This window comes from Malaclemys terrapin, chromosome 4 (genome assembly GCF_027887155.1).
Source record: "Malaclemys terrapin pileata isolate rMalTer1 chromosome 4, rMalTer1.hap1, whole genome shotgun sequence".
Classification (NCBI taxonomy): Eukaryota; Metazoa; Chordata; order Testudines; family Emydidae; genus Malaclemys; species Malaclemys terrapin.
The window spans coordinates 51,216,193-51,243,806 of NC_071508.1; the positions used below are offsets into that span (position 1 = coordinate 51,216,193).

Below are 27,614 nucleotides of genomic sequence, written 5' to 3' on the forward strand. Positions count from 1 at the left end.
TATTTATTAACTTTATTTACCATTTACCTATAAACAGAGTGTGAATTTGTTTTGAGATCATAGAGCTGTGTATTAATTTATTTTTAAAATACAACTATAGACACCTATCTATGTCCAGGTGTCTGGAAGTTTTATGGCATAGCCATAACATCATAGGATTTTACATCTTAAAAATATAGTTTATAGTCAGAATAATGAGGGAAGTTGAAGGTTTTTCAAAAGCCAGCGCATAGATACATACTGCTTATTATTTTGTGTGATGTTTTTGTGGGAAAAGTGTGTGCTCATGATGTAGATATAACATCCATACAACTTTTAACTTATTTACCTGTTTCTGCCATAGAAAGAAAAACAGTGCCTTCATTTTCTCAGCCTATAGTGCCTTCATTATCAACTTCTCTCACAACTGTGGAGAGCAAACTTTCTACTCAGCGAACTCCTCCATCCAGTCCTGTTAAGTCCTCTTTGGAGGTTAGGCTGTTTCCACAGCCTTATACTCAGCCTAGAACACAGTCTCAATCACAACAGCTGAAAAAAGTTGAGCATCCTCTTCAGTCACCAGTGAAGCTAAAGTCAAAAATTGTAAGTATTACTACCATGAATTGAGTGTAAATCTATCTACTGCTCTCACCACCATTGTATCTGAGGAGCTAATGCTATATGTGAAAACATTTTATAAATAATCCCTTCCTTACCAATGTGAAGCCCAGGCCACATTACAGAATTTAGCCTGGTAAGGAGAAACTTTGGCTCAGGTTCTAAAATTGTCCTGAATTTGTTCACAGTTTAGGGTTTGACCCTGAGCATATTGCACCTGGCTTTGTGTTTTCATTAAACAAGGTTCACGTGTAGTTCTAATTGTGAAAATAGAAGGCATTCACCAGCAAATATTGCACAAAATAGAGGAATTTCCGAGATGTGCGGAGTTCGATGTCTTCAAGTTAGCAGGATCTGATGAAATTCACACTAGGGCACTTAAGTAATGAGCTGAAGCAATCTCGGAACCATTAGGAATTATTTTGAGAACTCATGGAGGAAAGGTGAGGTCCCAGAGGACTGGGGAAGGGCTAACATAATATCTATTTTTAAAAAGGGGATCAAAGAGGACCTGTCAGCCTAACTTGGATATCCGGCAAGATACTAGAACAAATTATTAAACAATCAATTTGTAAGCACCCAGAAGATAATTGGGTTATAAATAATAGCCAACATGGATTTGTCAAGAATAAATCATCCTAAAGCAACCTAATTTCCTCCTTTGACAGGGTTACTGGCCTAGTGGATTGCGGGAAGCTATAGATGTAATATATCTAGATTTTTGTAAGGCTTTTATACTGTCCCGGCTGACATTCTCATAAGCAAACTAGGGAAATGTGGTGTAGATGAAATTACTTTTAAGTGGGTGCACAACTGGTTGAAAGGCCATACTAAAAGAGTAGTTATCAATGGTTCACTGTCAAACTGGTGGGATGTATCTAGTGGGACGTGTACCTCACTGGATTCCTGGGTCCAGTACTATTCTGTTTTCATTAATGACTTGAATGATGAAGTGGAGAGTATGCTTATAAAATTTGCAGATGAGACCAACCTGCAGGGAGGGGTTGCTCGTGCTCTGGAGGACAAGATTAGAATTCAAAAGGACCTTTACAAATTTGAGAATTGGTCTGAAATCTACATTCTAATCTAAATTCAGTAAAGACAAGTGCAAAATACTTCACTTAAGAAAAATTAAATCACAATTACAAAATGGGGAATAACTGGCTAGGCACTAATACTGCTGAAAGGGATCGGGGGTTATAATGGATCATAAATTGAATGTGAGTCAACAATGTAAAAAGAAGAACAGGAGTACTTGTGGCACCTTAGAGACTAACAAATTTATTAGAGCATAAGCTTTCGTGGACTACAGCCCACTTCTTCGGATGCATATGCCACAAGTACTCCTGTTCTTCTTTTTGCGGATACAGACTAACACGGCTGTTACTCTGAAACTAGTCAACAATGTGATGCAGTTGCAAAAAAGGCTAATATCATTGGGGGTGTATTAACAGGAGTATTATATGTAAGATGGGGAAGTAATTTTCCTACTCTACTTGGCCCTGGTGAGGCCTCAGCTGAAGTACTGTGTTCTGGGCACCACAATTGAAGCAAGTTGTGAACCAATTGAGGAGAGTCCAGAGGAGAGCCACAAAAATAATAAAAGGTTTAGAAACCTGACCTATGAGGAAAGGTTTAAAAACACTGGCTCTTTTAGTCTTAAGAAAAAAGAAGATTGAGGGGGGACTTGATAACAGTCTTCAAATATGTTAAGGGTTGTTATAAAGAGAATGGTGTTCAGTTGTTCCCCATGTCCACTGAAGGAAGGACAAGCAGTAATGTGCTTAATTTACAGCAAGGGAGATTTAGGTTAGATATTAGGAAAAACTTTCTAACTCTAAGGATAGTTAAGCACTGAAGTCGGTGTCAAGGGAGGCTGTGGAATTCCCATAGTTGAAGGTTTTTAAGAACAGGCTAGACCAGTGGTTTTCAAAGTTTGGGTTGCAACCCAATACTGGGTTGCGGAATGCGAGGCACTGGGTCACCTTGCTCAGCACCCAGGGACCCTGGCGGCCGGCCAGTAAAAACTAGTAGTTCCTACCCAGAAGTGGCCAGCAGCAGATCCGGCTCGTAGGCAGGAGGGCCGTGGGGCTCCTCATGCTGCCCCCACCCCTAGCACTGGCTCCACCGGCCAGTGGGAGCTGATGGGGGGGGGGGGCAGTGCCTGTGGGCGAGAGCCACGCCAAGCCGCTTGTGCGCCTCCACCTAGGATCCGGACCTGCTGGATGCTTCCAGGGTGCAGCACAGTCCATGGTGCCAGGACAGGCAGGAAGCCTGCCTATCCTCCCCGGCTGTGCCGCTGACCAGGAGCCACCAGAGGTAAACCTGCGCCCCAACCCCGCTCCCCAAACCCAGAGCCTCTTCCTGCACCCCAACACCTTCATCCCTGGCCCCACCCCAGAGCCTGCACCCCCAGCCCAGAGCCCTGACCCGCTCCCGCACCCCAACCCCAGCCCAGAGCCCTCTCCTATATTTGAACCCCTCATTCCCAGCCTCACCCCACTGCCCTCACCCCCGCACTCCAACCCTCTACCTCAGGCCTGAGCCCCCTCCCATACCCCAAACTCCTCATCCCCAGCTCCATTGGGTCACGGGCATCAACAATTTTCTTCAACTGGGTCCCCAGAAAAAAAGTTTGAAAACCACTGGGCTAGACAAACACCTGTAAGGGATAGTCTAAGTTTACTTGGTCCTGCCTCATTGCAGGGTGTTGGACTAGATGACCTCTTAAGGTTCCTTCCAGCCCTGTATTTCTATGACTCTATAAAGGAACTGAGCGATAGTGCTTGAAGAAGAAGTTGAGTAGATAACACGTAAAATCATATGCATTAGTTGGTGGGATGAGGGGACATGCTTCACCATTTTATTATATATTAAGACAGCCTTCTTCAGTAGTTAAAATAACCTTTTAAAGTTCCAAGAATATAGGAAAAAGTGTGTTTTAAACTTCATAGCATATTATTTGCTGAGTCTCAGTTTATTTACCTTTTACCAGGAAAATGAAGCACCACCCAGACCTCCTCTCCCTCAGGTCTACAATCCTGATGATCACCCACCAGCTGTTCCACCTCTTCCAAGGGAAGCCAATGTCATCAGGCACACATCAGTGCGAGGCCTGAAACGTCAGTCAGATGAAAGAAAGAGAGATCGAGAACTGGGGCAATATGTGAATGGAGATTATAGGGTGAGCAGTATGCTTATGGAATGCTTATGGAATGACAGATACATGGAAACCTGGAAACACAAAGACTCTAAGAAAACTATTTTAATTTGTCTGATCTGTGGTCTCACTTGATCAAATGAATATTTTTCTATGTAGGGAGAACTTCGTTCATACATGAGTGAACCTGAATTAGCTACAATAGGTGGTGACCTCAGCCAAACTTCACTTGGTTTCATAGGTTCTGACAGTGGATACCAGACATTACCTACCAGAGGTAAGCCAGAGAATTGATAAAAGGCCATTTTAAAAAAATACGTGGTGTCTGACATATTATGTATGGTGTGTGTGTATTTGTTACAAGATTAGGGGTGCTGTTTGAGTCATTATCTTAAAGTTATCAAAATATTGCTTGATATCATTGTTTAGCTAATTTTGCCAGAGAAATAATCAGTCCCTACAAAACATTTTCACATTTTTTGTTAGAAAGTGGGAGTGTACCATAACAGGATAAATTAGTTTGTCAGAACGGCTCTTAAATTATTGCCTGACCCAAAATATTTCTTATGTTCATAATGGCTTAAATTGTAGAGGTTTTTTTAAATGAATCTATTCCACCAGTTTGGCAGCCCTAGAGAATGAAGACATCACAGATACAGCATAAGCAGAGTTAGTACAATTTTCCCTATGCCACCTCCAAAGTGTACCTCAGTCCTAGAACCACCTTAGAGGAAAGAGTGGGGGCAATTCAGTTTTTAATCCCCATTCAGTTCTTGACCCTCTGCTCTGATTGTAAGTACCATTTGGGTCAGGTTTGCTGGTAGTTTAGTTACATTAACACTTGTTACAGGACTGAGGCTACAAACTTCTCATTTTACATGAGCTTCCAAACTGTCTTCAGATGGTACTGAATTATGGTCGCTATGAACCACAGAATGAATTTGACTGGTGACCTAGATGTGAAAGTCCTGTATCCCATTACTGCCCTACCTGGCTGAAAATTTTGAGAAGCGAACTGTAACAAAAATATATAATAGAAAATGTAAAATGGTTTTTTGAAACACCCACCTGCTATCTGTCTCTCAAGCATTGTTTTGCTTCTTTGTAAGGATTATCTGGATCAACTTCCAGACTGCACCAGACATCCACCAGTTCATCATATGCAACATTTCAAAGAGATCGCTCCAAGGTAACGTTAAATAAATATTTTGGTGACAGGTGTCTGGATCTCTGTAAACAATATGCTGAGTGCAGATGTATTTTGCATAACAGGAGCTGATTCTGATAGCACCCACGAGATGGAAAACTGCTTAACATTTTTTTTACACCTGTCATATTAAGGCCTCTTACCAGTCACATTGCTAAACTGACTGGGCATCCCTAGAGACAGAAGTAACACCATAAATGAAAAAATTAGGGAGTACAGGCTCAGATGATTTAGTCATGTAAACAGACACAACAGTTCTGTGAGTAAGAGAGTCCAGCAGATCAATACTGAAGGAAAAAGATAAAGAAGCTGACCCAAGAAGAAGTGGTGGGATGTTATAAAAGAAGATATGTAAGCATGTGGTGTGATAGAGGATATGGCATTGAACAGAGTACTTTAGAGGGAGAACCCTCGTAGAGTGGACCCCATTTGATAGGATTAATACAAGGAAGAAGAGACAGAGTCAGAACGACTCACTGAAGTTGCTGCAGATTCACAAAGGAAGGCCTTGGACCTAGTTAATTATATAGTGTGTTTATTATCTTAGTAGAAATTGCAGAGTTGAAAATATGCAAAATAGTGTAAAAAGCAATAGGATAAAATCAGCTCATTTACACTGAGAAATAGAGGAAGAGTAAACTTTTTTAGTATATTACTTATAAAGTATTAATTACAACATATGTTTTGTATTCCATGTCACTTTTAACAGGAGAGACCAAAGAGTGCCTTGGAACGCTTATACTCTGGAGACCACCAAAGATGCAAGATGAGTGCTGAGGAACAACTAGAAAGAATGAAGCGACATCAGAAGGCATTAGTTCGTGAACGCAAGAAAACTCTTAGCCAAGGAGAAAGACAGTCTATTTCATCTCGGTCTTTCATCCGGCCCGTTTCTGCAGACATAGGCTCAGTATGTTAGACATGCCTTAAAAGGACTTAACTAAAAATATGATCTGTAGTTTTTCTAGGAAGCACTTTTACCTGAGTGCATGATACTTCTAATCTAAATATATCATAGTGTAATACCAGTTTCAAGACTCTGAATAACAAATGATCAGTTTTTGATAACAAATAGTTTCAGTTTATGTAGCTGGTTGTGCAGGTAAGTTGGTGAGAGAACAACGTGGCAAGAAGAGAATAGCATACATTGAAATGACTTCAGAGACAGGAAGTGTTTTCATTGATTGGAACTGTATTTAGAAAGCATAATGAAGTTTGTACACCTTTCAGATTGCTTATGACAGAATGGGCCTTTTAGAATGTTCTTATATAGCGTGTTTAAAATAAATCTTTATAACTAGTTTAAGAGCTATATATGGTTATAGGAAACCAAGATTTTTTCCATGAGGTATTGACAAAATATAAATAAACTGATAATCAGTTTTAAAATCTAATCCTATTTAATGGAAGTTTATGCAACAGTTACTGTGATTTCTTTATTATAAATTATTCTTTAAAGCTCAAATGTGAAATATTTTAATGAGGCTCAAAGTTCAGTTGCTGAAGAAAGGATTTTTTAGTTTTTGTTTCTGAGAATAAATGCTGTACTGAACAGAAGTTTTTAATTGTACATTTTGGACACTAACCAAAGCAATTCTAATTGGTGAAGTTATCTGATCATGTCGTGGTATCAAACAAAGGATGTACTGTAAATGTCACAGCCACTGTAATGCTAGCCTTCCTTTTCTAAAATTTATTTTTCTTTGGGTCACTAGAGCCTTAGAATGATCACCTTATTTACCTAATTCATTGCACAAGATCTCTTGCTTTTAGAATTGTCACTCATAATACCTAATTCCTTCTTTTGCTTAAAAAAGTTTCTAATTATTTCAAAATAATTTCTAACTAGACTACTCAATTTTTACCAGGCTTAATTGCATTTTAGTAGCTGTGTGTCAATTATTAGCACTTCTAAATCCCTTGATATTACTCAATTTTTTATTCCCATTTTTTAAGAATCCCTCAGAAACACTAATTTACAACCCAATTATCCTTGTTTACTTCATCAAATAAATATGGGTACATTTCTTGGAGACATTCGTCCATTCTGGCCTGCATTTTGCAATCTCAAATTTGCAGAAAGATAATGTATAACATTTGGGAAATGTAAAATTTTGATATCACTGCCATTTTCATGTTTTAGTTAGCAAAACTAAACCTGAACTTTTAATGTACAACTCTAACATATATGCACTCTTCTAATTTAAACATTTCATAACACTCCTTTAATAATTTTAATGAATATTTTATGTACAAATTTGTGTGCCATCTTGTTTCTTGCTATAAGGAATTAAAATGATCTCCTTTAGCTATTGATTTGTTTCATAGAGATCTCTTCCTGTATCTAGAGGGCTCCAACACACAAAAGCATGTTTGATAGCACATTTGCTTGTTTGCAACCTTACAATTATTTAGTGGCCAAGATATGGTAAACAGTTAAATATGTAATTAGTTTAATTGCTGCACAGTATGTAACATTCTATTTTAAACATACATTGTATGTGTAACTCTAATTTGAATATAACGCACTGATTTATTTTAAAAAATTCATCACCTCTCAAGTGTAGTCTGACATTTGAAATATTGAACATAGTACATGGATTTATTTGTTATATAAAATGCCTTTTTAATGTCTCAACATCAAAGCCAATAAACATATTTCTACATAATAATGGTTTGATGTTTTTCTTACCAATATAACAATATCTTGAAATTAATATTGTGTGAATATAAAATATATTATGGCAATCAGGCCTGGTTGAATATGAGTAGAAGATTGCATCTTGAGCACTGTGTGTGTAAGAAAACGTATTTCCCCTTTGAATCCTAAAAAGAGATTTCTTAATTTTTTACATGAGCGTTAACTGCCTTATAATTAAATAACATTTTGAATATATATAAAAACTACATATTTTTGAGTGATTATTGAGAGCTTGTGCATGAATAGGTTTAAATCAGATTTTTTTTTATATGTATAACCTAGTGGAGTAAAAGTGGCTGTAAGCTTTAATCAAAGCCAGTCAAGAGTTACTGGAGAGAGACTTAAGAAAAGCAGATGTGTGAAACATATAGCAACATATTCTGCTTTCTACATTGTCAAATACTGGAGGAGTGCTTTTCTTGTTCAGAATATTTGTGGATTGAGGGAGTATGATATTTTCAGTTTTCAGCTTTATGAGATAAAATTCCAGGGCTCCACTAATATGAATACGACATTGCCACCATGTTAGGCATTTGTGGCATTTGATGAGAACATAACTACATCCGTAACGTCGTTTAGGCATATAAGTTTGTATTAAGTTTTATATGTGTATGCCTAGCTGAGGAGGGGCATTCTGTCATAATTTCAACTTTGAACCCCCCAAACATGCTGCTTAATTCAAATCTGCCATGATTCTATGATAGCTAAAAGTTTGCCTTGTAAAGGCAATTATTCTTTTAGTAAGCTTTTATTGTGAGATTTTTATAATGATAACCAATAGATTGTAAATTTTGGTTGCTCTTATAAGGAAAATGAAACAATCTTTTTATTGAAGTTTTTATGATTAAGATGGCTTTGAGGATATTTTAAATATATCCAGGTCCAGTGGAATTTAATATTAGCATTATAATTTCAGTTAATTTATGTATCTGTGGAGTATTAGTAGTAATAATTACTGCTCACTTCTGAAGAAAGCTGCATACGATCTAGTGTAATTTTCAGTCTGCTGTGTAAATGTCCACCCTTCAAAGCCATCTTATTTTGTAAGATATGTATTTAGAATGTTTATTGCTCCGTATTCTATCATTCTCTAAGCTCAAAGAAACCAAAACAGTCTGCCTATGGTCCCCTTAATGTGTGTGCATGGAGCACTTCTTTTTAATGGGACTTGTGCACAGTCATAACAAGATTACTTATTAGAGCCTAATACTGATCAACAGTTTTTTACAGCATGCAAAAAATAAAGTAAAATCTTATAGCATAGCTAAAAATCAAAAGTAATACTAATAAGACTAACAAACACTTTTTTGCATGACAGTCGTGTTTTTTGTGTGTCCGTTATTTAAGAGTATAACTTCATGGACTCTTTCAGCAACCTAATATTAGAGGCTATGGCCATAAAGATTTCTAGATCTATTTGTTGGTATACACCATTAATTGTTTTGTATCTGTTACCAGTGGAAACGAGAACAAGAATTTGATTTGCAGTTACTTGAGAGAGCAATACGTGGAGAAGAGAAAAATGAAAATGACAGGTTAAAAATTCAGCCTGTACCAGTGACAGAGATGGATCTGGAACCTCAAGATTATAACTTAGATATCAGCAGAGAGGTAATGCTAGTGGCATATTGTTCCATACAGTATGTCCAAAATTCTTTGGTCTTTCAGGTTTTCTAAGTTTTAGGTAATTCTTCTTCTCTCAAATTCTTGTGTTTCAAGAACACAAAGTTCCAGTTTAATAGAGAGTTTATAAACAATAAAGAACTACTCTGGTGGCCTTGTGCTGAAAGTGGCTCACTTTCGGAGAACAGGATCATATGAGTGTTTGACCTTATTAGAAAGAAAATGTTAAGTGTTCACTCTGTGCTGTAGAAAATATTTACAAAAGTTTTAGAAGAGAAAAAGCAAACAAATTATGTATTGCATATGCAGATTTCAGATTATATTTGAAAGGGTTAGGCACTAAAGGCTAATTTAAAATAGGAAGTAGGGAAAGCAATAGAAGAAAAAGCTAGCTCAAGGAAGCTATCCAGCTGTGACTCATGGTTAATGTGAACTGACACAACACAATACAGCAGATGAGTGAATGTCTCTTTTTATACTGGTCAGGAAAGATAAATCTTGTCTTTACTATAGGCTATCTGAAAAGTATAAATCAGTGATATCAGTGCTGGATTTTGTCAGCAGCTTTCATAACTCAGTACAGCATTTGTTTAAAATGCTATAGAGCCATCTGGTGGCTCAGAGGCAGTATAACATAGTGTTGTGTGAAAAGGGAAATGAAAGAATCTGAAAGTATTTCATAGAATCATAGAATATCGGGGTTGGAAGGGACCTCAAGAGGTCATCTAGTCCAACTCCCTGCTCAAAGCAGGACCAATTCCCAGCCAGGGCTTTGTCAAGCCAGGCCTTAAAAAACTCCTTTGTAATAGAATGCAGTGTTGTTGTAGCTGTGTCGGTCCCAGGATTTTAGAGAGACAAAGGTCCAGCGGTAAGCAATCGATCTTCTGGGATCGATTTATCGCGTCTTGTCTAGACGCGATAAATCGATCCTGGAAGTGCTCACCGTCGACGCTGGTACTCCTGCTTGGCGAGAGGAGTACGCGGAGTCGACGGGGGAGCCTGCCTGCCACGTGTGGACCTGCGGTAAGTTCGAACTAAGATAGTTCGACTTCAGCTACGTGAATAACGTAGCTGAAGTTGCGTATCTTAGTTCGAAGTGGGGGGTTAGTGTGGACCAGCCCAAAGTGTGTGAGGAAATATCTTTTATTGGACCAACTTCTGTTGGTAAGAGAGAGAAGTTCTTGAGTTTACACAGAGCTCTTCTTTGGGTCTGGGAAACTGATTCAGTGTCACAGCTAAATAATAGTGGAACATATTGTTAAGCATAAGTAGTTAACACATATTTCAAAGTGTTGAAAGTGTTGTGCAGGTTTCTTTCGAGGATGAGAATTGATAGAATGATCACTTTGTGAAAAGTGTTCACCCACAAGTGATGTGGTGTTTTTGTCTTTTATCATTTTCCTGCGTGCGTTCATTCAAGATCATAGTGATTGTCTGTTTTCACCCACATAGTTGCTATTGAGGCATTTAGTGTACGGAATGAGTTGAAAAGTCAGTAGAGATCCTTAACAATGTCTTGAATTGCAGTACATTGCCTGTGGAATCAGGAAGTTGTTATACCTTGATACCTTCATATTGGAGTCTTTGCTGATAGAGTTCAGTTGATGATGGATCAGTACTTTTGATGAATCTTTGTATGTGTACAATGAGGAGCACTCCACTCCTGTGGATTTTGGGAGTCAGGGAAGTGATGCCCTATTCTTACAAAGCTGCTAAGCTCTACCCTGGCCTGTTGGAATCCTTTACAATACTTAAGTTGAACAGGAATAGAGCTTTACTCCTGTAGACCCTGCAAGGTGCACTACAGTACAGCTCCCCTCATGCAGGTATTTGGAAATTTGCAGGACTAAGGGCATGTCTACACTATAAAATTAAGTCAACCTCACTTACGTTGGCACACAGACACCGCAGTAATTACATCGGTTGTACGTCTTTACACTTTGCTCCTTGTGTCAGTGGTATGTGTCCTCACCAGGAGCGCTTGCACCAATTGAACTGTCAGTGTGGGGCTTTGTGGGATGACTTCTGAAAGCGAGGAACAGTCGATGTAAGCAACACAGTGTCTACACTGACACTGCGTCGACCTAACCACATCGACATTGACTCTACACCTCTTGTGGAGGTGGAGTTAAGTCAGTGTAGCGGGTGAGTTGTGTTGGTGAGAATGAAATTTTAGTGTAGACACTTAGAGTTAGGTCGACATAAGCTGCCTTGTGTTGACCTAACTCTGTAGTGTAGACCAGAGCTTAGTGTGAACTAGAATACCAAGGGTGGATGGAAAGCTACAGAGTTGGAGGCTCATCTCTGTTGACAGTGGCAACAGCTGTGCCCTGTTTGGTCAGACCTTTTCTCTAGGAATGATATTTCCCTTTAATTAATTATATGCATATCTGATCAGTTTTGTGGTAGATACATAGTCTATGTATCTATGATGCAACAGTTAGCATTTTTTAAAAAATGCAGGACCCAGTCTAGAAGTCTGAAGGAGTAGCTAATTCTCCATGCCCATTAGATTCATGCCCCTTCTGATGAAATTCCTGCTAAAGGTGCCAGTTGTAATAGAGAATGGGGGTTCAGTCCTCCACTCTAAGCCACCTTTCTGCCTTTCCCTTGCCTTCTGGGGCTGGCTCCTGGTACAAGTTAGAGCAGCCCAAAGCTGCTCTGGTCCCCTACGGGGCTATTATGCTGGCAAGATTTCTGGAGTGCATTGGGTCCTAGCCTCATCTTCTGGCCCCTGTAGTGCTCCCTGTGCTGAGAGGGATATCATAAGAGGCTAGCATAGAGCCATTTGTGTTGGCATTTTGCCAATTGAATCCCCTATGCCATGGGACTCCCCAGCTGTCCCTTTAGGGCAAATCTATGGTCACTTTGCATAGTAAAGTGGCACAAATTTAATTCAGCAGAGATGAGGATCTGGATTAAGGGCTTCTTTTTCTTGTCACCTCACCAGACCATGTCCATGTCACCCTGGCCTCAAGCTCCCCCACACTCTTTAAGAAAACTCAGTCACACAGTTCTGTCTCTTTGGCCAACTGACCTGCTGCTCACACTTTCTAGACTTTTGCTTGATTGTTTTACACTATACGATGTCTGGCCAGTCTGCTTGGGTCAATGCAAAGTGACCAGATGAGCTGATCTAGCCTCAGCAGAGATACTTTGCAGGATATCTGCTGAACTCAGAATTAAGTTGCCTTAAAAAGTAAGGAAGTCTGATGGAAAAAGGGAAGTCTCAGGAGGCAGACCTCTATGGCTGATTGAGGTTGGAGGAATAGAACTTTGGGGGTACTCCGTAAGAATATGACAAAAGGAAGGTTAGAGTCTGATATTTTGGTTCTAAAGTTATTTAAGTTCTGAATAATATGATTTCTGTATTATGTTATTTGGGTTTGTGGTCGCTTCTAGTGTACAATGATACCAATAGCTAGGGGTGCCCGCTCGGTGAAAAATCAGGTAATTTCTCATAGGCCACTGAATTGGGTTGGATTTTAACGCAGTGATCTAAAGGTGAAAGGCTTGGGATCTCTTTACTGAAAACTCTGAATCATTCAGTCCTCCAGATAGGTTTCAACTGCAGATCCAAAGAAGAGAAGGAGTTCCACTCTTTTCTTCACCTTTCCTTTACTCTTACATTATTCATTTGTGTTCTTCACAAGCACTTTATGTTTAATCAGTGTTGGCTACCAAAGTGCCCTTGTAAATTTGCTGCTCACTGGCTGGTTCAATATCTTATGAATGTGTCTCATTCAGCTCTGAATTCTTCAAGCAGGAAATCCGTCCAAGTTAAAATTGCTAGATGTATTGCCAGCTGTTTTGCAACTCCCTAATTAGAAGTTTTAATCTGCATTATTATATTTGCATAATATGTGTAGTATTAATCACACAGTGTGTATGTCTGTGTCACATTGCCTCTGTGGCAATTTTTGGGACTCCCGAGGTTTCAAATGATCATTTAAAAAAAACAAAAAAAAACCCTCCAAGCATTTCCTCCTTTGCTATTCATAAGGAAAGGTCGCGAGTGCCCCAGACCCTGTAAAATACAAGCATTCAAACTTTAGGCTATATTTGCTTTGTAGCAAAGGCCCCAAGAGGATCTCAGCTTTGGCCTCCTCTCTCAACTTTATACAGCAACCTTTTAAGCCAGACAATTCCACTCTGGGCTCTGCTGCCTGACAGAATGAGCTGCAGAAAGAACCTGTATTACCCCTGACTCCTCCCACAATCTCCTCCACCAGTCACAGCTCCACACCAATGACTTACCTCCCAAAAGGAGAGAAAAAATCAGAAGGGAAAAAATTCTTAAAGTGCATTAGTTCAAGTTCAAAGGGAATCAGGGAAATACACAGGGCTGTGAAGACCCATATCATATTCCAGTCAATGTGCACATGCAATTCCCATTTGGGTTAATATGTCTAGTGCAGAATAGCTATACCTTTGAGTTTTTGAAGTCCTAGGTATCAGAAGTTACGTTCTCTCTCTTTTTCCATAGTTGTCAAAACCTGAAAAGGTGGCAATTCCAGAACGCTATGTTGACCTGGACCCTGAAGAACCTCTCAGTTCAGAAGAATTAGCCGCAAGACACCGTAATACAGAAAAGATAAAGAATATTCTTACCAGGTCTAGGTCAGATTATTTTTATAATCCCTCCTTTCTTTTTAATCTCAAACAACTCTATACCCCAGACTGTTTCAGATTCAGTGCTGATTATTAAACCAAGGTACAATGTATTACGTAACTTTTATGAAAAATGTACAGATGTAATATACATGATAAATACACTTAATACTCAGAGAGGGATATGTATATCCAAACAATATAGGAGGAGGGATTATCTATAAAATTCCAGGCATGTCACTGTGTGCGTCACTCTGAAGCTTTAAAATATCTGTACAAGAAGTCGGAAGTGATGGAATCAGATACAAGCATGCTTGAAAGCTGTTTTTGTTCAGAATGTCATCAGAATCATCACTGGGTTTTGTGGTCTGTTACTGTCCAATTTTTAAATTCTCAGCCACTTTGACTTTACGAATTATACTTGTGCGGTGCTCAGCTACAGTAAGGCATGTATCTATATCATGCCAAGAGGTTCTCAGACTTTAGCAACCTGAGGACCCTCATTTTTATTTGAAATTTTTTGGGGACACCCAACCCCCTCTCCCTCCGCTCAGCCCTTGCCCTGCCCCTTCTCCAAGGCCCCGCCCCCACTCACTCTATCCACCCTCCCTCCATCTCCCCCACTCTCACTCACTCTCACCCCAGGCTGGGGTATGAGGTTAGGGTGCAGGAGGGGGTGTGGGCTCTGGGAGCAAGTTTGGGTGCAGGGGGGGGGTGAGAGGGGTGTGAGCTCTGGGAGGGAGTTTGGGTGTGGGGTGCAGACTCTGGGCTGGGGCACAGGGTTGGGGTGCAGGAGCGGGTTTTGGGGGGAAGTTCTGGGAGAGAGGGAGTTTGGGTGCACATCCCTCTGGCAGCTGCTCCTAGGAGGGGGGGCCGGGGTGCCTCCACACATTCCTAATTCACCACCCACACAAATCCACACAACTCTCCCAGCAGAACACAATCCCCACACAACATAATCCGCACACAGAATAACCCTGAACTTCACTCTGTAGCCTAGAATATCCACTGAGTCAGTGTGAAAGTGTGAAAACAGCTATAAGCATGGTTGAGACCTATTTTTGTTCAGAATATCACCAGGTTCAATCATCACTGGGATTTGTAGTCTGTTTCTATTCAGTTGTTCAATTCTTAGCCATTTTCATCTTTTATATAAATGTGACTATCAATTACAGCTGTTACATGGGCTGCAGCTACTAGTGTCCTAATAATGACTTTTACTTGTATGTCTGAGTGTTTAAAAGCATTAGTGAATCCTGACAAAATGTCTTTTAGGTAGGTATGGTAGGTAAACTGAGGCATGGAGAGGTGGTGATTTGCCCAAAGGCAGAAAGGCCATGTCAGAGCTGGGGTTAGAACACTTTTTTTTTTTATCCACTATGCTACACCTTTTAGACACAGATTTTCAAAGAACTTGCTGACTACTTAGAGCTGGTATAGACTTCCTCATATTGACACAGTTGAAACTTTTGGCATAAAGAGTTATATCATCAGCTCAGGTGCCTGCCATGTCGTTTAGAATCTGTTTGAAGAGACGGCACCTGTAGGCCACTAGGTTGTGCCTCTTTCTCTTAGCGCTAACAAGTATCCTCACTAACTTCAAAGAAGAGTCATTAATTTTTCATATTGCTTTCATGTAAACAAACCTGTTTTCAACAAAGGGCTTTAAGATACATTTGAAGCTGTGCATGAGTCATTGCAGAAGATATAATGACTACGTTATTTGTTTGTGGTATATACTGTAGTCACTGCATTGTCAGTGTATCTAAATCACTGGTTTGTAAAGCATTTTACAAAAGTCTGGAGTATGAAACTAAGCTTTGTTCTGTGCTGCACCATGGATTTTCTGTATGTTTGTAACTGTTAATGATGTTTTTTCACTTTCCCACTAGTATGCACAACCTACAGCCTACTGTTGCTCAGGACGAACACAACTCAGTTGATTTAGATTCACAGCTGCAGGAGCAGGAACGCATCATTACCATATCATATGCTTTGGCTTCTGAAGCCTCTCAGCGGAGCAAGGAGGTAGCAGGTAATGCTCCGTTATTTCCAAAATAATGGCAGTGACAAATGTGTTCTTATTCTTATTGCTACCTACTTTTAAGAGTCTATATGGTTGTCTGCTGAACTGCACTATATACAGACGTTGCCACTATGATACAATTCTATTGACAGCCTTATTTAAAATTAGGAATCGAACAGCAGATATCAAATTCTACAGATACCGAATTAGACTAGAGAGGCTTGATGATTGGCTATGAAAATTTGGCCTGGTGTAAAAAGAAAGGGAAATATCTCTCTGGTTATGATTATGCAGCTGAAAGCCTGCTATTGTTATAGGTGGCACTGATACATCTAGCCCATCGTATTTGAGATTTTAATCCCGTGACCTCGAAACTGTGACATAGTCATTACTGAGTAGCCTAAATTACAATACTTTGCCTTTTGAAGTGACAGAATAGTTTTCTACACTTATTTAAAACATTACTGTGAATGTAAAAAATGCAGAGAGAAATTGGTTTAAGGGAAACAGAGCACTGACATTTGTTTGGGATTTTGATCGATACTGTTACTGCTGAACCTTGCCAAATAACACGGTATTTGAAACTTTCAAGTAACCCATCAGATGCTTGTTAGACATCTTTGTATATTGCTAAAGAAAAGTAAATAAATCAATTGAGCTGCGGCTAAAGAAGAAAAACACCAAGCCAGAGGAGCTTCTTTTTTTAAAGAGAAATTAAAGGGGTTTAGTGACTGGGATAACAGAAAATCACCTGCAACTTTAACTGTAATCACTACTATACCCTTTAAATGCTGAAGATAATTGCAAAATTGGCTCACTGTATGTTCCTGTCTCATTAACAAGTTTAGTGACCAGAACAGACCAACCAGGCAAGGATCCTTTTTGCCAGGTGATGACAATGGATTCTTTATAGTGTGTGTCATTGTTGAAAATGGGAACTGCACTCTTGCTTTCATTATGTTTGAAATATTAGTTAACTTAGAAAATGTCAGCAGAGCTGTATCAAATAGGACAGTGAACATGTTAATAGTTATTGTTCCAAGTATTTGAATATTCATTTGTAATTGGCACTGCCAACTCTTCCAGTGGAGAATTGGAATAATGGAAATTATTTCAACCCTGATGGGGGAAAAAACACGTTTCTCATCTGAAATTGTCAGTATGAATGGCACTTCCACTCAAGCACTGGAGACCACTGCATTTAAGATAGATGATTTCAATAACTGGACATATAATGTTCATCCATAGAAACACACACTGTTTCCTTTTATTGAACATGGCTATGTATTCAAAGACACAGTGGTAGCAAACCTTGAGGGGAGGCCGATTTTTTTTGTAGGGGGGAAATGATATTTTGGGGGTTATGTGTTTTGACTCTCTGGAGAGATTTTGTGTGTGGTTTAAGAGGAAGCTATACGTTACATCGTCTTTGCTTCAGGAAAGATGTCTAGATAGCAAGCAAAAAAAATCCTTGGGAGAATAGGATGATTCATTGAGGAGGAAAGACAGCACCTGGATGCATGGCAATAAAAGGGCCATTCAGTTAAAACAAACAAACAAAACACTAAAAAGTGAACACAAAGACCTAAAGTCTCCATTTCCATGAAAGGGGAAAATTGCTCATAGGTTAGAAAGGATGTAGGAACCAAGACACATTCTCCCCCCATCTGAGAAGAATGAGTGCTTGTGTGGAAGGGGCATTATGCACTAAAACATAAGATCGCTGGAGATCAAATGCCTAGCCCACAAAAATAGCTGTTACATTTTTATTATTACAGTTTAACTTCTTTTATATCAAACTGAAAAAGTAGGGCTTATGTGGGTGCCAACAAAATTGTTAGAAATTCAGGAAAACAAAATTCCCACAAACATTTATTGTATATATTCCCTAGAACATCTTAAATGCTGCCTGAAAAACTTATTTCAATGATCAGTAGTCTTTCCTTTTTTTTTGTCTTTATCTCTTTTCTCTGTTTTCTTTCTTTCACCATATAAGGGCCCAATCCTGTAAGGAGAGCCACATAAGTTGATCCCTGCATCCACATGATGGGGACCAAAACGTTCCTCTTCTATAACAGATTGCTGTGGGTTCACCTTTCAGTAACCCTTAATCCAGAGCTAATGTTAATGAATTAAAAAAAATAGCAAGAGTTCGTGAAAGTAATGACAGTATATTCTTTCAGAATGAACATGATTTAGGTGTTTGAGCCTTCAGGAATTGATGATGTTTGATCAGACAAGACCACTTAAAAAGAGCACCACAGGATTTTTATTATTTCTTTGCACAGTTGGATACCTGTTCATGTTTGTTCTATTTTCTAGGTCTAAATTTAAGGGTGGGGTTTTCAAAACTCTCAGTGCTGGCCTAATCTTGCTCCCGGGATGTCAATGGTAAAATCCCCATGGGAATGCAGTTAGGCCTATTCTGAACACTTTTGAAAATCCTACCCTAAATACCTAGATTTAGTATAAAGACGGCCTTGTATAATTTTACTGTAAGGTTTGTTTCTGAAATTTTTCCAAGTTATGCTTTTTGTGATGCATCTAGCATACTCTAGGATAGTGGTTCCCAAACTTGTTCCGCCGCTTGTGCAGGGAAAGCCCCTGGCGGGCCGGGCCGGTTTGTGTACCTGCCGCGTCCGCAGGTTCGGCCTATCGCGGCTCCCAGTGGCCAGGGTTTGCTGCTCCGGGCCAATGGGAGGTGCTGGAAGCAGAGGCCAGTACGTCACTTGGCCCGCACCGCTTCCAGCAGCACCCATTGGCCCAGAGCAGTGAACCACTGGGAGCCGCGATTGGCCGAACCTGCGGACGCAGCAGGTAAACAAACCGGCCCAGCCCGCCAGGATCTTTCCCTGCACAAGCGGCGGAACAAGTTTGGGAACCAGTGCTCTAGGGTGCTTTAAAATAATAAATGGTAATATAAAATGTGAGCTGCTGATACCCACACAAGCCACAACCTTCAACAGCAAGGTTTCCGCACTGCTGAAAATGAATCTCTCGCCAATCTATAAATCATGGGACGAAATCTGAGAGATCAAGTATCAAAAAGCCACTTCTCAAATAGCCGTTTGAACTGACCTGCACCCTTTTGCCTCAAAAATTGTAAAGGCAGAGCTTAGCATAGAAATCAGTTGAGTCTTTAATATTATGCCAGCAATTCAGGATTTTGTGTCTTCTTTATAACACTATTTCTGTGCATTGTATATAGAAAAAGCCTTATAATTTAGTAGTAAGCATACATTATACTCGGAGAATACCTCAAGCTGAGGCCTTAAAAGATATTTGACTTCTCATATAATTTATTACTTAAGCTATAAACTATATTTATTTTGTTGTAAAGTATTTTTTCACCTTCCTATTTGCTGTACATCTTCTTACTTTCTGCCCATTTATACCAGTGTAACTTCAATCAAATTATGAAACTGGGCTAACAAGTACAGTATCAGTGCTATCCTGGGATTTCAGATTTTGTGTACAGAGTTTAACTGGTGTAAATCAGTGTTTTTTGCCATGTTGTTCCACTGAGCTTCATATTAATATGGGTTTTCCTTATTTTGTTTCTGCTTTTAATGTGTGACTGAACGACACAGAAACAACAGTGGAGATGTTGTTAAATAGTGTTTTCCATGTAACTAAAATAATTTTAACACCCCATTGCATTACTAATCTGGTGCAGTGTTTCCTTTTTATGTAGTAGTTAGATAGTTAAGGTGGCTCTGTTGCAATATGTATTTTTAATTATGCTACCTAATTCCTGTGTGTGTGATCCCTTCTAGCTCACCAGTTGACCTACCCATCTAAAGCACCCTCACCTTCTGTACCACAGCCACCTCACTCCCCCTTAAGCAATGGATTTCACTACACATTTGTCTAAACACCTTAAAAGTAAGAACTAACTGCTCTTGGCATGTCTAATTTGTCCTTACATCTTTGCTTTAACTTTGTCAAAAACTAACACTTTTTACTACAATAATGTAAAATTTATCCAAATTAATGCATGCATGCAGTTTTCAGTGATCTGAAGACTCTGTTCTCAGACAGTAAATATTTCTACTTATGAACTAATCATGAGCTAGCAAAAGCCATTAAGGTGATTGCTGTAGGTTAAAAATAAGTAAAGGCTATTTTGATCATCTTACTGTGGCAAAAGAAAAACTAAAATGTCAATGCTATTGGCAAATTTGGGGCCACATTTTCAGCAACAATTTCCAGTATTGAAAATGTGCGCATGTGTTTTCACCTGTGAAGTGGCACACACTTCTGTTGAGCACCGTACCTGCAAAAACGGGAATCCTTGTACACAGGCAGTTTTGGGTCTGCATGCAATTTTGTGGGGACAAACAGGTGCATTTTTGCAGAAACTAAAATTAAAGTTTAGTTTGAGACAAGCTGGCCTTGTGTAATTAACCTTACAGTAGTTTGTTCGACTGATGCCATGCATTCAATGTTTTTCCATTAAATTATTATACTAATGGAATGATAATGTTTTCCCCTCATTTAGGTTAGTTCTTAGCTGCAAGTATCGTGGACACCATTTTAAAAAGGACATTTATTGCACCACCATTAAAAACGAACATATACTGGCCATTTCAATGGTATTTTCATTATTCCCTGTACTTAAAATGGGAAATACTTACCAATAGTTAAATATATCATAATACTGACAGTATCCCAATTTGGCACCCACTGTACCTCCAGAATTTACTATTCATTCATTCTTGTCTTTCTGCTTTCAGATGGGCTGGTTTTCTCTCATACGATTGTATAAAAATACATGAAATAAGTTTAGTAGTAAGTGTGACTGAACATCTTTAAAAGAGTTAGTCTCTGGCTACCATGGTTTTGTTTTTGGAGTACTTTTAAGATCAGCACTTCTCAGAGTTAAGAAATCTCCATATTTAGATAAGCTCTAGAAAGGCCCAAGACTGCACACACATCAGTTTATGTCAATAGGAGTTCTGTTTAGAATGGCTGCAGAATTGGACCTTAAGGTCGTAAAAGGTGACTTGCCTTCAGCAAGGCATATCACAAATGATAGACTGACAGCTGTAAAGTTGTTCTGACATCACTCAGAGCAGCAGGGGAACGTGATGGAAGTGGACTAATGTCTGCCTTGTTCACTTTCTGATTTGGAGGGCCTGATTCCACCACCCTTGCTCAAATTGAATGGCACCTGACTCTTCTAGTAGTCCCATTTAAGTCCAAGCGGATTACACATGGAGTGAGGTGTTTTTCCACGAGTAAGAGTATCAGAATCTGGCCTTGAACTTTTGAAAAGGGTGCAAAAAATAAAAGCACTGTCCCCAGATACCAACAGGGAACTTGTACTAGGGAATTACTCCAAAAACTCACATCCAAAGTTCACATTCTCTTTAAGGGACAGAGTTAAGGAAAGAATCTAGTAATTTTAGCCATTACATTAGGGACACAATGATTCTTCTAGATCAGTGGACATCTTCCAGAATTTCAATGGCATCAAGTAATAATTGGTCATACAATTTTAAATATCTATTAATTATCCATCCTATCTTACTGAGGGCTGCAATACAAAAACATGTTTTTCTGAAAATGTGTACTGGTTGGGATCAGCATACACTACCATATTTGACTGCATTTTGTTTTAATTCATACCAGCCAAAGCAGTAACTGAACATTGACATAAGATACAACCCAACAACCATCTGATGCCAGAGCGTGGAAGAAAGAATGTCTTCATTACACCAGCTTCTCTGAAGATACTCATCAGCTGATCATATAATTTTTCAAAAACAAATTCAGAGAATAATAGAGGGATTTTCTATGAAAAACAAATAAATTCAAATCATTTTAGTTTGGCATTGTTTTAGTTCAGACTTTTTATATAAATAAATGGCACTTTTAAGATACTCTGTAAAATACTGATGTATTTTTAGAAACAGAATATATTTTAGATGTTTTTAATCAAGGGCTGAGTTCATTTTTTAAAAAAAGCTGCTTACACAGACTTTACAAAATATTATTGCTTCACCCTCAAGTTCAGATACATATCGTAAAGCCTCTTGACAAAATGTAAATCAAATAATCTTGGAAGCACATCATGGCATTTGGGTAAAGCTAACTTAAGTGAGAAGCTTACTGAGAATTTTCTTCTTTTTTTGGCAAAATTGATCACTCTCATGTGCCCTTTAAATAAGAAATAGCAAAGGACTCAGCTTACATTTCTAAATGTTAGTAACTATCATGTTTGCACACAATGAACAAAATTATGGCACTCAGCTGCTAACTCCTGTACATTTTTTAATTCCATGTAGTTAATCTTCAAATATCAGTACCCAGTATGTTAGCATTGACAATAGCATTGTCCCCATCAGTAACAAGAAGCTACAAAAATATTTTTTTCTTACATTAAGAGGACTGGGAAGTAAAAGAAATTTTAATTCTAATGTGTGAAGTAAGCAATAAAATGTTAATAGAATGTGTGATTTTACTAGTAAATATATATATATATATATAATTGTTTTAATTAAAAAGCAATATGTGATGTACTGCATTATCCTGGAAACAACAGAAATAATGTAACGTGGCACTTGCTAATTTTGTATGTAAATTTTACTGGTGCTTAATTTTGCCAAAACTTTCAAGTCGGATGTTTTGCTTGGGTATAGGGTGAAGAGTTGGCCAGTTACATATGAAGAAAATGAGTTTAAATGAATTGCTGTTGCTTCTTTACTTGAAAAAAGTATGTGTACACTTTCAGTGTAAGGCATGCAAAAATCGCACAATACTGTGTAATTTTTAGTTGAGTCCAGTGCTAAGAGAGGAATGATTCATGAATACTTTGCAGTGTTTTGCGAGACTTTTAACTTCTGTTTCTTTGCTGCATTCAGATAATGGGTTTAAAAAAACTACATGGCTTCACATTTGTTTAAAATGCATAAAATAAAAATTGATATTGTATTTTTACGATACTCAGAAGCTATTCTTAAGAAATATATTTAGAAAATGCAGTCTATTTTTAACTAACTCAATACTGCCAGTGTCAGCTTCATAACATTTTGCCAAAATAAATTTTTTATTTTTGCCTTTATAAAAAATGTTTGAAAAGAAATTAAACGAATATTTTGCAAGAAAATGTTAATTTAAATAAAATGTAACAGTTTGGGGGAAATGGTGTATGTACAGATTAAAATATTAACATAACACTTCTGCTTTTGTCTTGTCAGCTGTTCTGTTGATCATTTTCAACATTGTTTTTAAAATCCCCGTTAATTACATTTTGCTCTCCCTGGTTCTGACCCAAAGCCCATTGCTGTCCATGGGAGTTTTTCCATTTACTTATATAGGATTTGAATCAGGCCTCCTGTGTACCAAGTGCTGAACTTAGGATGGCTCTTAAATACATACTTAAGTCCATCTCTATTCAGGAAAGCACTTAAGTACAGGCTTTCCTGAACTGGGTCCTAAATGTTGATCTTTCCTAGTTTACAGTTTTCTCAACTGCCAAATTCTTGACACTTGATATAGTATGAAATTAAAGTAGCTAGAATAATTTACATATTCTGTGTGCAAAAACTGCCACTCCGTATCTCTAATCCTGTAAACATGCAGTTGCTTGTGCAATGTATAGACACATGTTAACCAATAAAATGTCTGGAAACCAACTGGAATTTAAGACTTCTGTAATAGCAGGTGAGAGTCAATTGGTACTATGACAGTGCCTTCAAATTACATGGGTTTGATACAGACTACTGGAGGTTTTTAGTTCTTGACTTTCTTAAACTTGAACTACTTAATACAATGGAATGTAGGGAACAAACAATCAATAACTTTTAAAAAAGAAAATCTAGATATTTCTGTGGTTCAGTATTGACATTGTGAACTTCAGAGAGTTTAAGTGAATATTTGACTTCAAATTGTGAAGAGGAAACGCAAAGCTGACATGCTTATGAAACCCTTGTCCCATTTGTGGGGACATGTAAGGCCTGAAAAGTAAAGGAACCCTCAGCCATAGGGATTTGTGATGTGTCATGGTTCTGTAAAAAAAATGTTGTTGATGCAGAAGGGGGAAGTGTGTGGGCTGTGCTGTGGGGAGGGGGTGCAGCCAGTGGGTTCATGAACTACTTCAACCCACTGACCAAAAATTCCACTTGTCTGTTGTCTTTTGGGCGGGGGGAGAGAAGCACAGCTGGTTGTCATAGTAGTTGTGTAGCTGCTCTACTGGTTTTGATGAGGCTATTCATATTCTCCTCCCCTCCCATGTACATCATTCACATACAACCTGCTTACTTGAGCTTCATATGAGATGCAAGAATTTCACCCTTAACACACATACCATTAATGTTTTGAATAATAAACTGATCTTCTTGAAAACTCTTGGTCTTAGACAAATCAAGCAATTTATATGCCCATAATTAACCCCATATTTTGGAAAAAATATCCCCAAGTATGACACCTTTTTTCAAAGCCCTTATTTAAATATAGATATGGTAATGAGTTATCTGGTGACCACTCTGTGTGGTGGTTTTCTTTTTTCAATTTCATTTTGCATTTATTCACCAAAACAGTCTTATCTATGTACTTATACAACACCCATCACTACCATCAAAGCTAGAAAATTATGATGTATTCACAGTGGTATATTTTAATCAGACAACGTTCAATTTCAAATCCTAAAATAGTTGGAATAAAAATAGGGTTTTTTTTCATTTTGATTAACTAAAAATATTAGACAAATAGTATCTGTTTTTCTTTTGGAGGAACTAATTTGTAATTGATCTGTGTAGTTTTTACACCAAGCAAAAATTCGGTGTTTTTTAATCTAAAGACTCTTATGTTTCTTCCTTTCACCCGTGTGTGTTATTAGTTTGTTACATTACAAAGTGGTTGCACTGATGACAGGTTACAAATTCACAACACCCTCAGCCATGTAATCCTCAGACCTGTCAAAAGTCTCCCTTTTTTTAATTGAATGGACACTCCTTTTGTTTATTTTCCTAGCCATTGCTCTAGTTTTGCATTTGTGTGGCAGGCTGCTAGGGAGTTTTGGTGATGACATTGCCCCCACTGGGTTAACTATAGCTCTTCGAGGGAATGGAGAGCAACAGAGGTGATAAACACTAAAACTAATTTAATCCAGGACAGCCAGAAACACCCACAAGGAGTAAGCTGTATTGGAAAGATTTTTTTCACCAGTCATATTAGTTTAGTGGATTTTATTCTAGAAAATCTGGTTTGTGTGCAGAATATTGTTATACATGGCTCTGCCACCTGCAAGTTCATAAACATATTACCAAACCTTTACTGTTTAAAAAAATGACAAACCCTGAGTAAAGTTGATTTAAATGGCTGAAATCTGCTCAAGGATTGCTGTTTTGAATCTATATACAATATAATGCTTATGGCATCTTTTAGGTATTGCTTACAGCTTTATTTTCAACTCATGCTATTTACTTAGTTGATTTCTAAGTCTCAAAAAGGAAAACAAAAACAAACAAAACAAAAAACAAACGTATGAGGTAAGTTCTGAGGCTTCATTTCTCTGATTTATGTCTGTCTTTGGGTATTTTAAAGCATATGCTTGTGTAGTAGATGTGTGGATTGCGTAGTTATAAAAAGAAAGAGACATGCACAGGAAAGACGTGAAAAATTGCTATATTTTTCCACACCTGGTAAACATTCCCATTGGTTAGTTGGCTGTATTCAAAAGGCTAAGACTTTTATTGCTATGCTAGCAAAAGCAACCTTTCTTCATAGTGGAACAGTACAAAGGAAAAGCACAAAATGTACACACATCACAGTGACTGGAATTCTGTTTGAACAACTGTATTGATTGGGTCTGACCCCTTTACACTTTTTTTCTATTATTTGAAAAGGTGCATCTAAGTGTAGCTGAATTGAACCAACTGAGATGAACTTTCCATGAAAACTTCTTGAGATACTGCTTTTAGTTCAAAGCTTTGGAATTTTAAAGGGCATTTTTAATATAAGCCTGTTGAGGTATTCTGTGCCACAACCATACTTTGAATATTAAACTACAGGTAAACCTAAGGAGAAAAACATAAAATTGTGAAGCCTACCACAAATTATTGGGATATGGCAGAAAAACATTGGACTCTAGGTATAAAACAAATTAAAAATACAAAACTTACCATGTAGAATCCTAAGAATTAAAAAAATGTGTTATACTATTATTCATTTAAAGAACCATGAATGTACTTGGTGCTTTACAGACCTATAGAAGGACAAACAACAAGATTGGATGACAATTTCAGCTGAGGTGTAAAAGCACTATTGGTGAGAACATGTTACAAAGAATTCTTGGAAAATGTGAGCTTGAAAGATGGAGTGGGCTGGGGGTGGGAGGTTCTAGATGCCCTAAGCATGGAAGGCTTTTTCAAGAGGTTGTGGGTATCAAAGGGGAAGTTTACTGAGTATGGGAGATGAGTGGAGCAGTAAAATAAGAGGATTTGGAGGAAATAAGAGCAGAGATCAAGTTGCAAGTAAGATTGAATAGGATCCTGAAGGTAAGGATGAGGAATGTGAATTGTGTGGTGAAACAGGATGCTAGTAAAAGGATTCAAGGAGAGGGAAGAAAGATGGCTGTAGTAGTTGGACTTCAGTTAGCCTGGAGAGGGAAAGGTGAGAAAAGAGAGGCCTGGTAGGAGAAAGATAGTGATAAAGTTGAGATGACCAAGGTGTGAAAACCGTTTTTTATGGGAATGGGATATGGAGACAAAGGGAGGGGCAAGGTGGTGATAATGTGGAAATTTGAGGGACTTAGCAAGAATTGGAAGCAGAGGGGAAGGAGATAGAAGTCAATGATGTCACCCAAGTTATGAGCTGGGAATTAGGGGAAGGTGGTGGGATGTAGGTGGTATCACAAAAGAAGATGGGGGAGATGGATTAGCGGGGAAAATAATTTGTTTTGAAAATCTGGAGTTTCACAGGACAGAGGAGTATTTGAGAGTCAGAAATGAGACACAGAGGAGGGATGGAAGGTGTGGGGATCCAATGAAGAATTTGGAGTTAATTTCACAGAAGGGGTAACTGAAGCCATGGTAGCAGATGAGATTACCTTAAAAAGCACAGATGTAATAAAGAGGAAGACTAAGAACCAAACTCTGAGGGACAGAAACAGAAAAATGAAGAGGAGCCTCCAATGAAGTCACTGAAGGACCAGCCAGCAAGGTAGGAAAACCCAGCAGAGTACAATAGTTGTAGAAAATTAGTGTTTCCCGTATTAAATGAGTTACAAGCTTAAATGATCCAGTACTCTGGGGAATTTGCAGAGGTGTGTTGAGAATTAGGATAATATATTTTCAAATCTGGACATTACTAATGAGGGGCGAGATTCCACACAATCACACTTGGATTAATGCAAATATTTTAATACATCTAAACACTGATCTGTCATTATGTATTGGCATTATTAATAAGAGGCCCCAATCAAGGAGATATACATATATAATATAAATATGTATAGGACCTAGCACCGTTAACTACAAATTACATAAATATACACACACACAATAATGCCTATATTTTGCTGTGTGAACAGGGGTTTGGGGTTTTGTTGATTTTTTTTTTAATTTGTTTTTTTCCCCATGTCTGTCTATCTTTAGAGCTGTGGCACAAATTTAAAAAAAAACACAAGTCTTCCAAAGCTTAGTGACGGGTCATATAAGATTAGACCTAATGAAATAAAGAAGTT

The 27,614-nt window shown here is 38.3% G+C and overlaps 1 protein-coding gene across 8 annotated transcripts in view; it reads left to right on the forward strand.

Annotated features, from left to right (window-relative positions):
• Positions 1–23,109, forward strand: part of PLEKHA7 (pleckstrin homology domain containing A7) — a 285,568-nt gene extending 262,459 nt beyond the window's left edge. For 7 of the 8 annotated variants that reach the window (XM_054025956.1, XM_054025957.1, XM_054025958.1 and 4 more), the window contains 10 exons: positions 344–582; positions 3,593–3,781; positions 3,917–4,034; positions 4,867–4,946; positions 5,674–5,874; positions 9,124–9,276; positions 13,775–13,908; positions 15,792–15,934; positions 19,702–19,810; positions 21,560–23,109. In XM_054025956.1, the coding sequence (XP_053881931.1) occupies positions 344–582; positions 3,593–3,781; positions 3,917–4,034; positions 4,867–4,946; positions 5,674–5,874; positions 9,124–9,276; positions 13,775–13,908; positions 15,792–15,934; positions 19,702–19,799 (1,355 nt within the window). In that variant the 3' untranslated portion in view covers positions 19,800–19,810; positions 21,560–23,109. The remainder of the gene's footprint in view (positions 1–343; positions 583–3,592; positions 3,782–3,916; positions 4,035–4,866; positions 4,947–5,673; positions 5,875–9,123; positions 9,277–13,774; positions 13,909–15,791; positions 15,935–19,701; positions 19,811–21,559) is intronic. The other variant, XM_054025959.1, reaches the window with a different exon arrangement.
• The last annotated feature ends 4,505 nt before the right edge of the window (positions 23,110–27,614 follow it).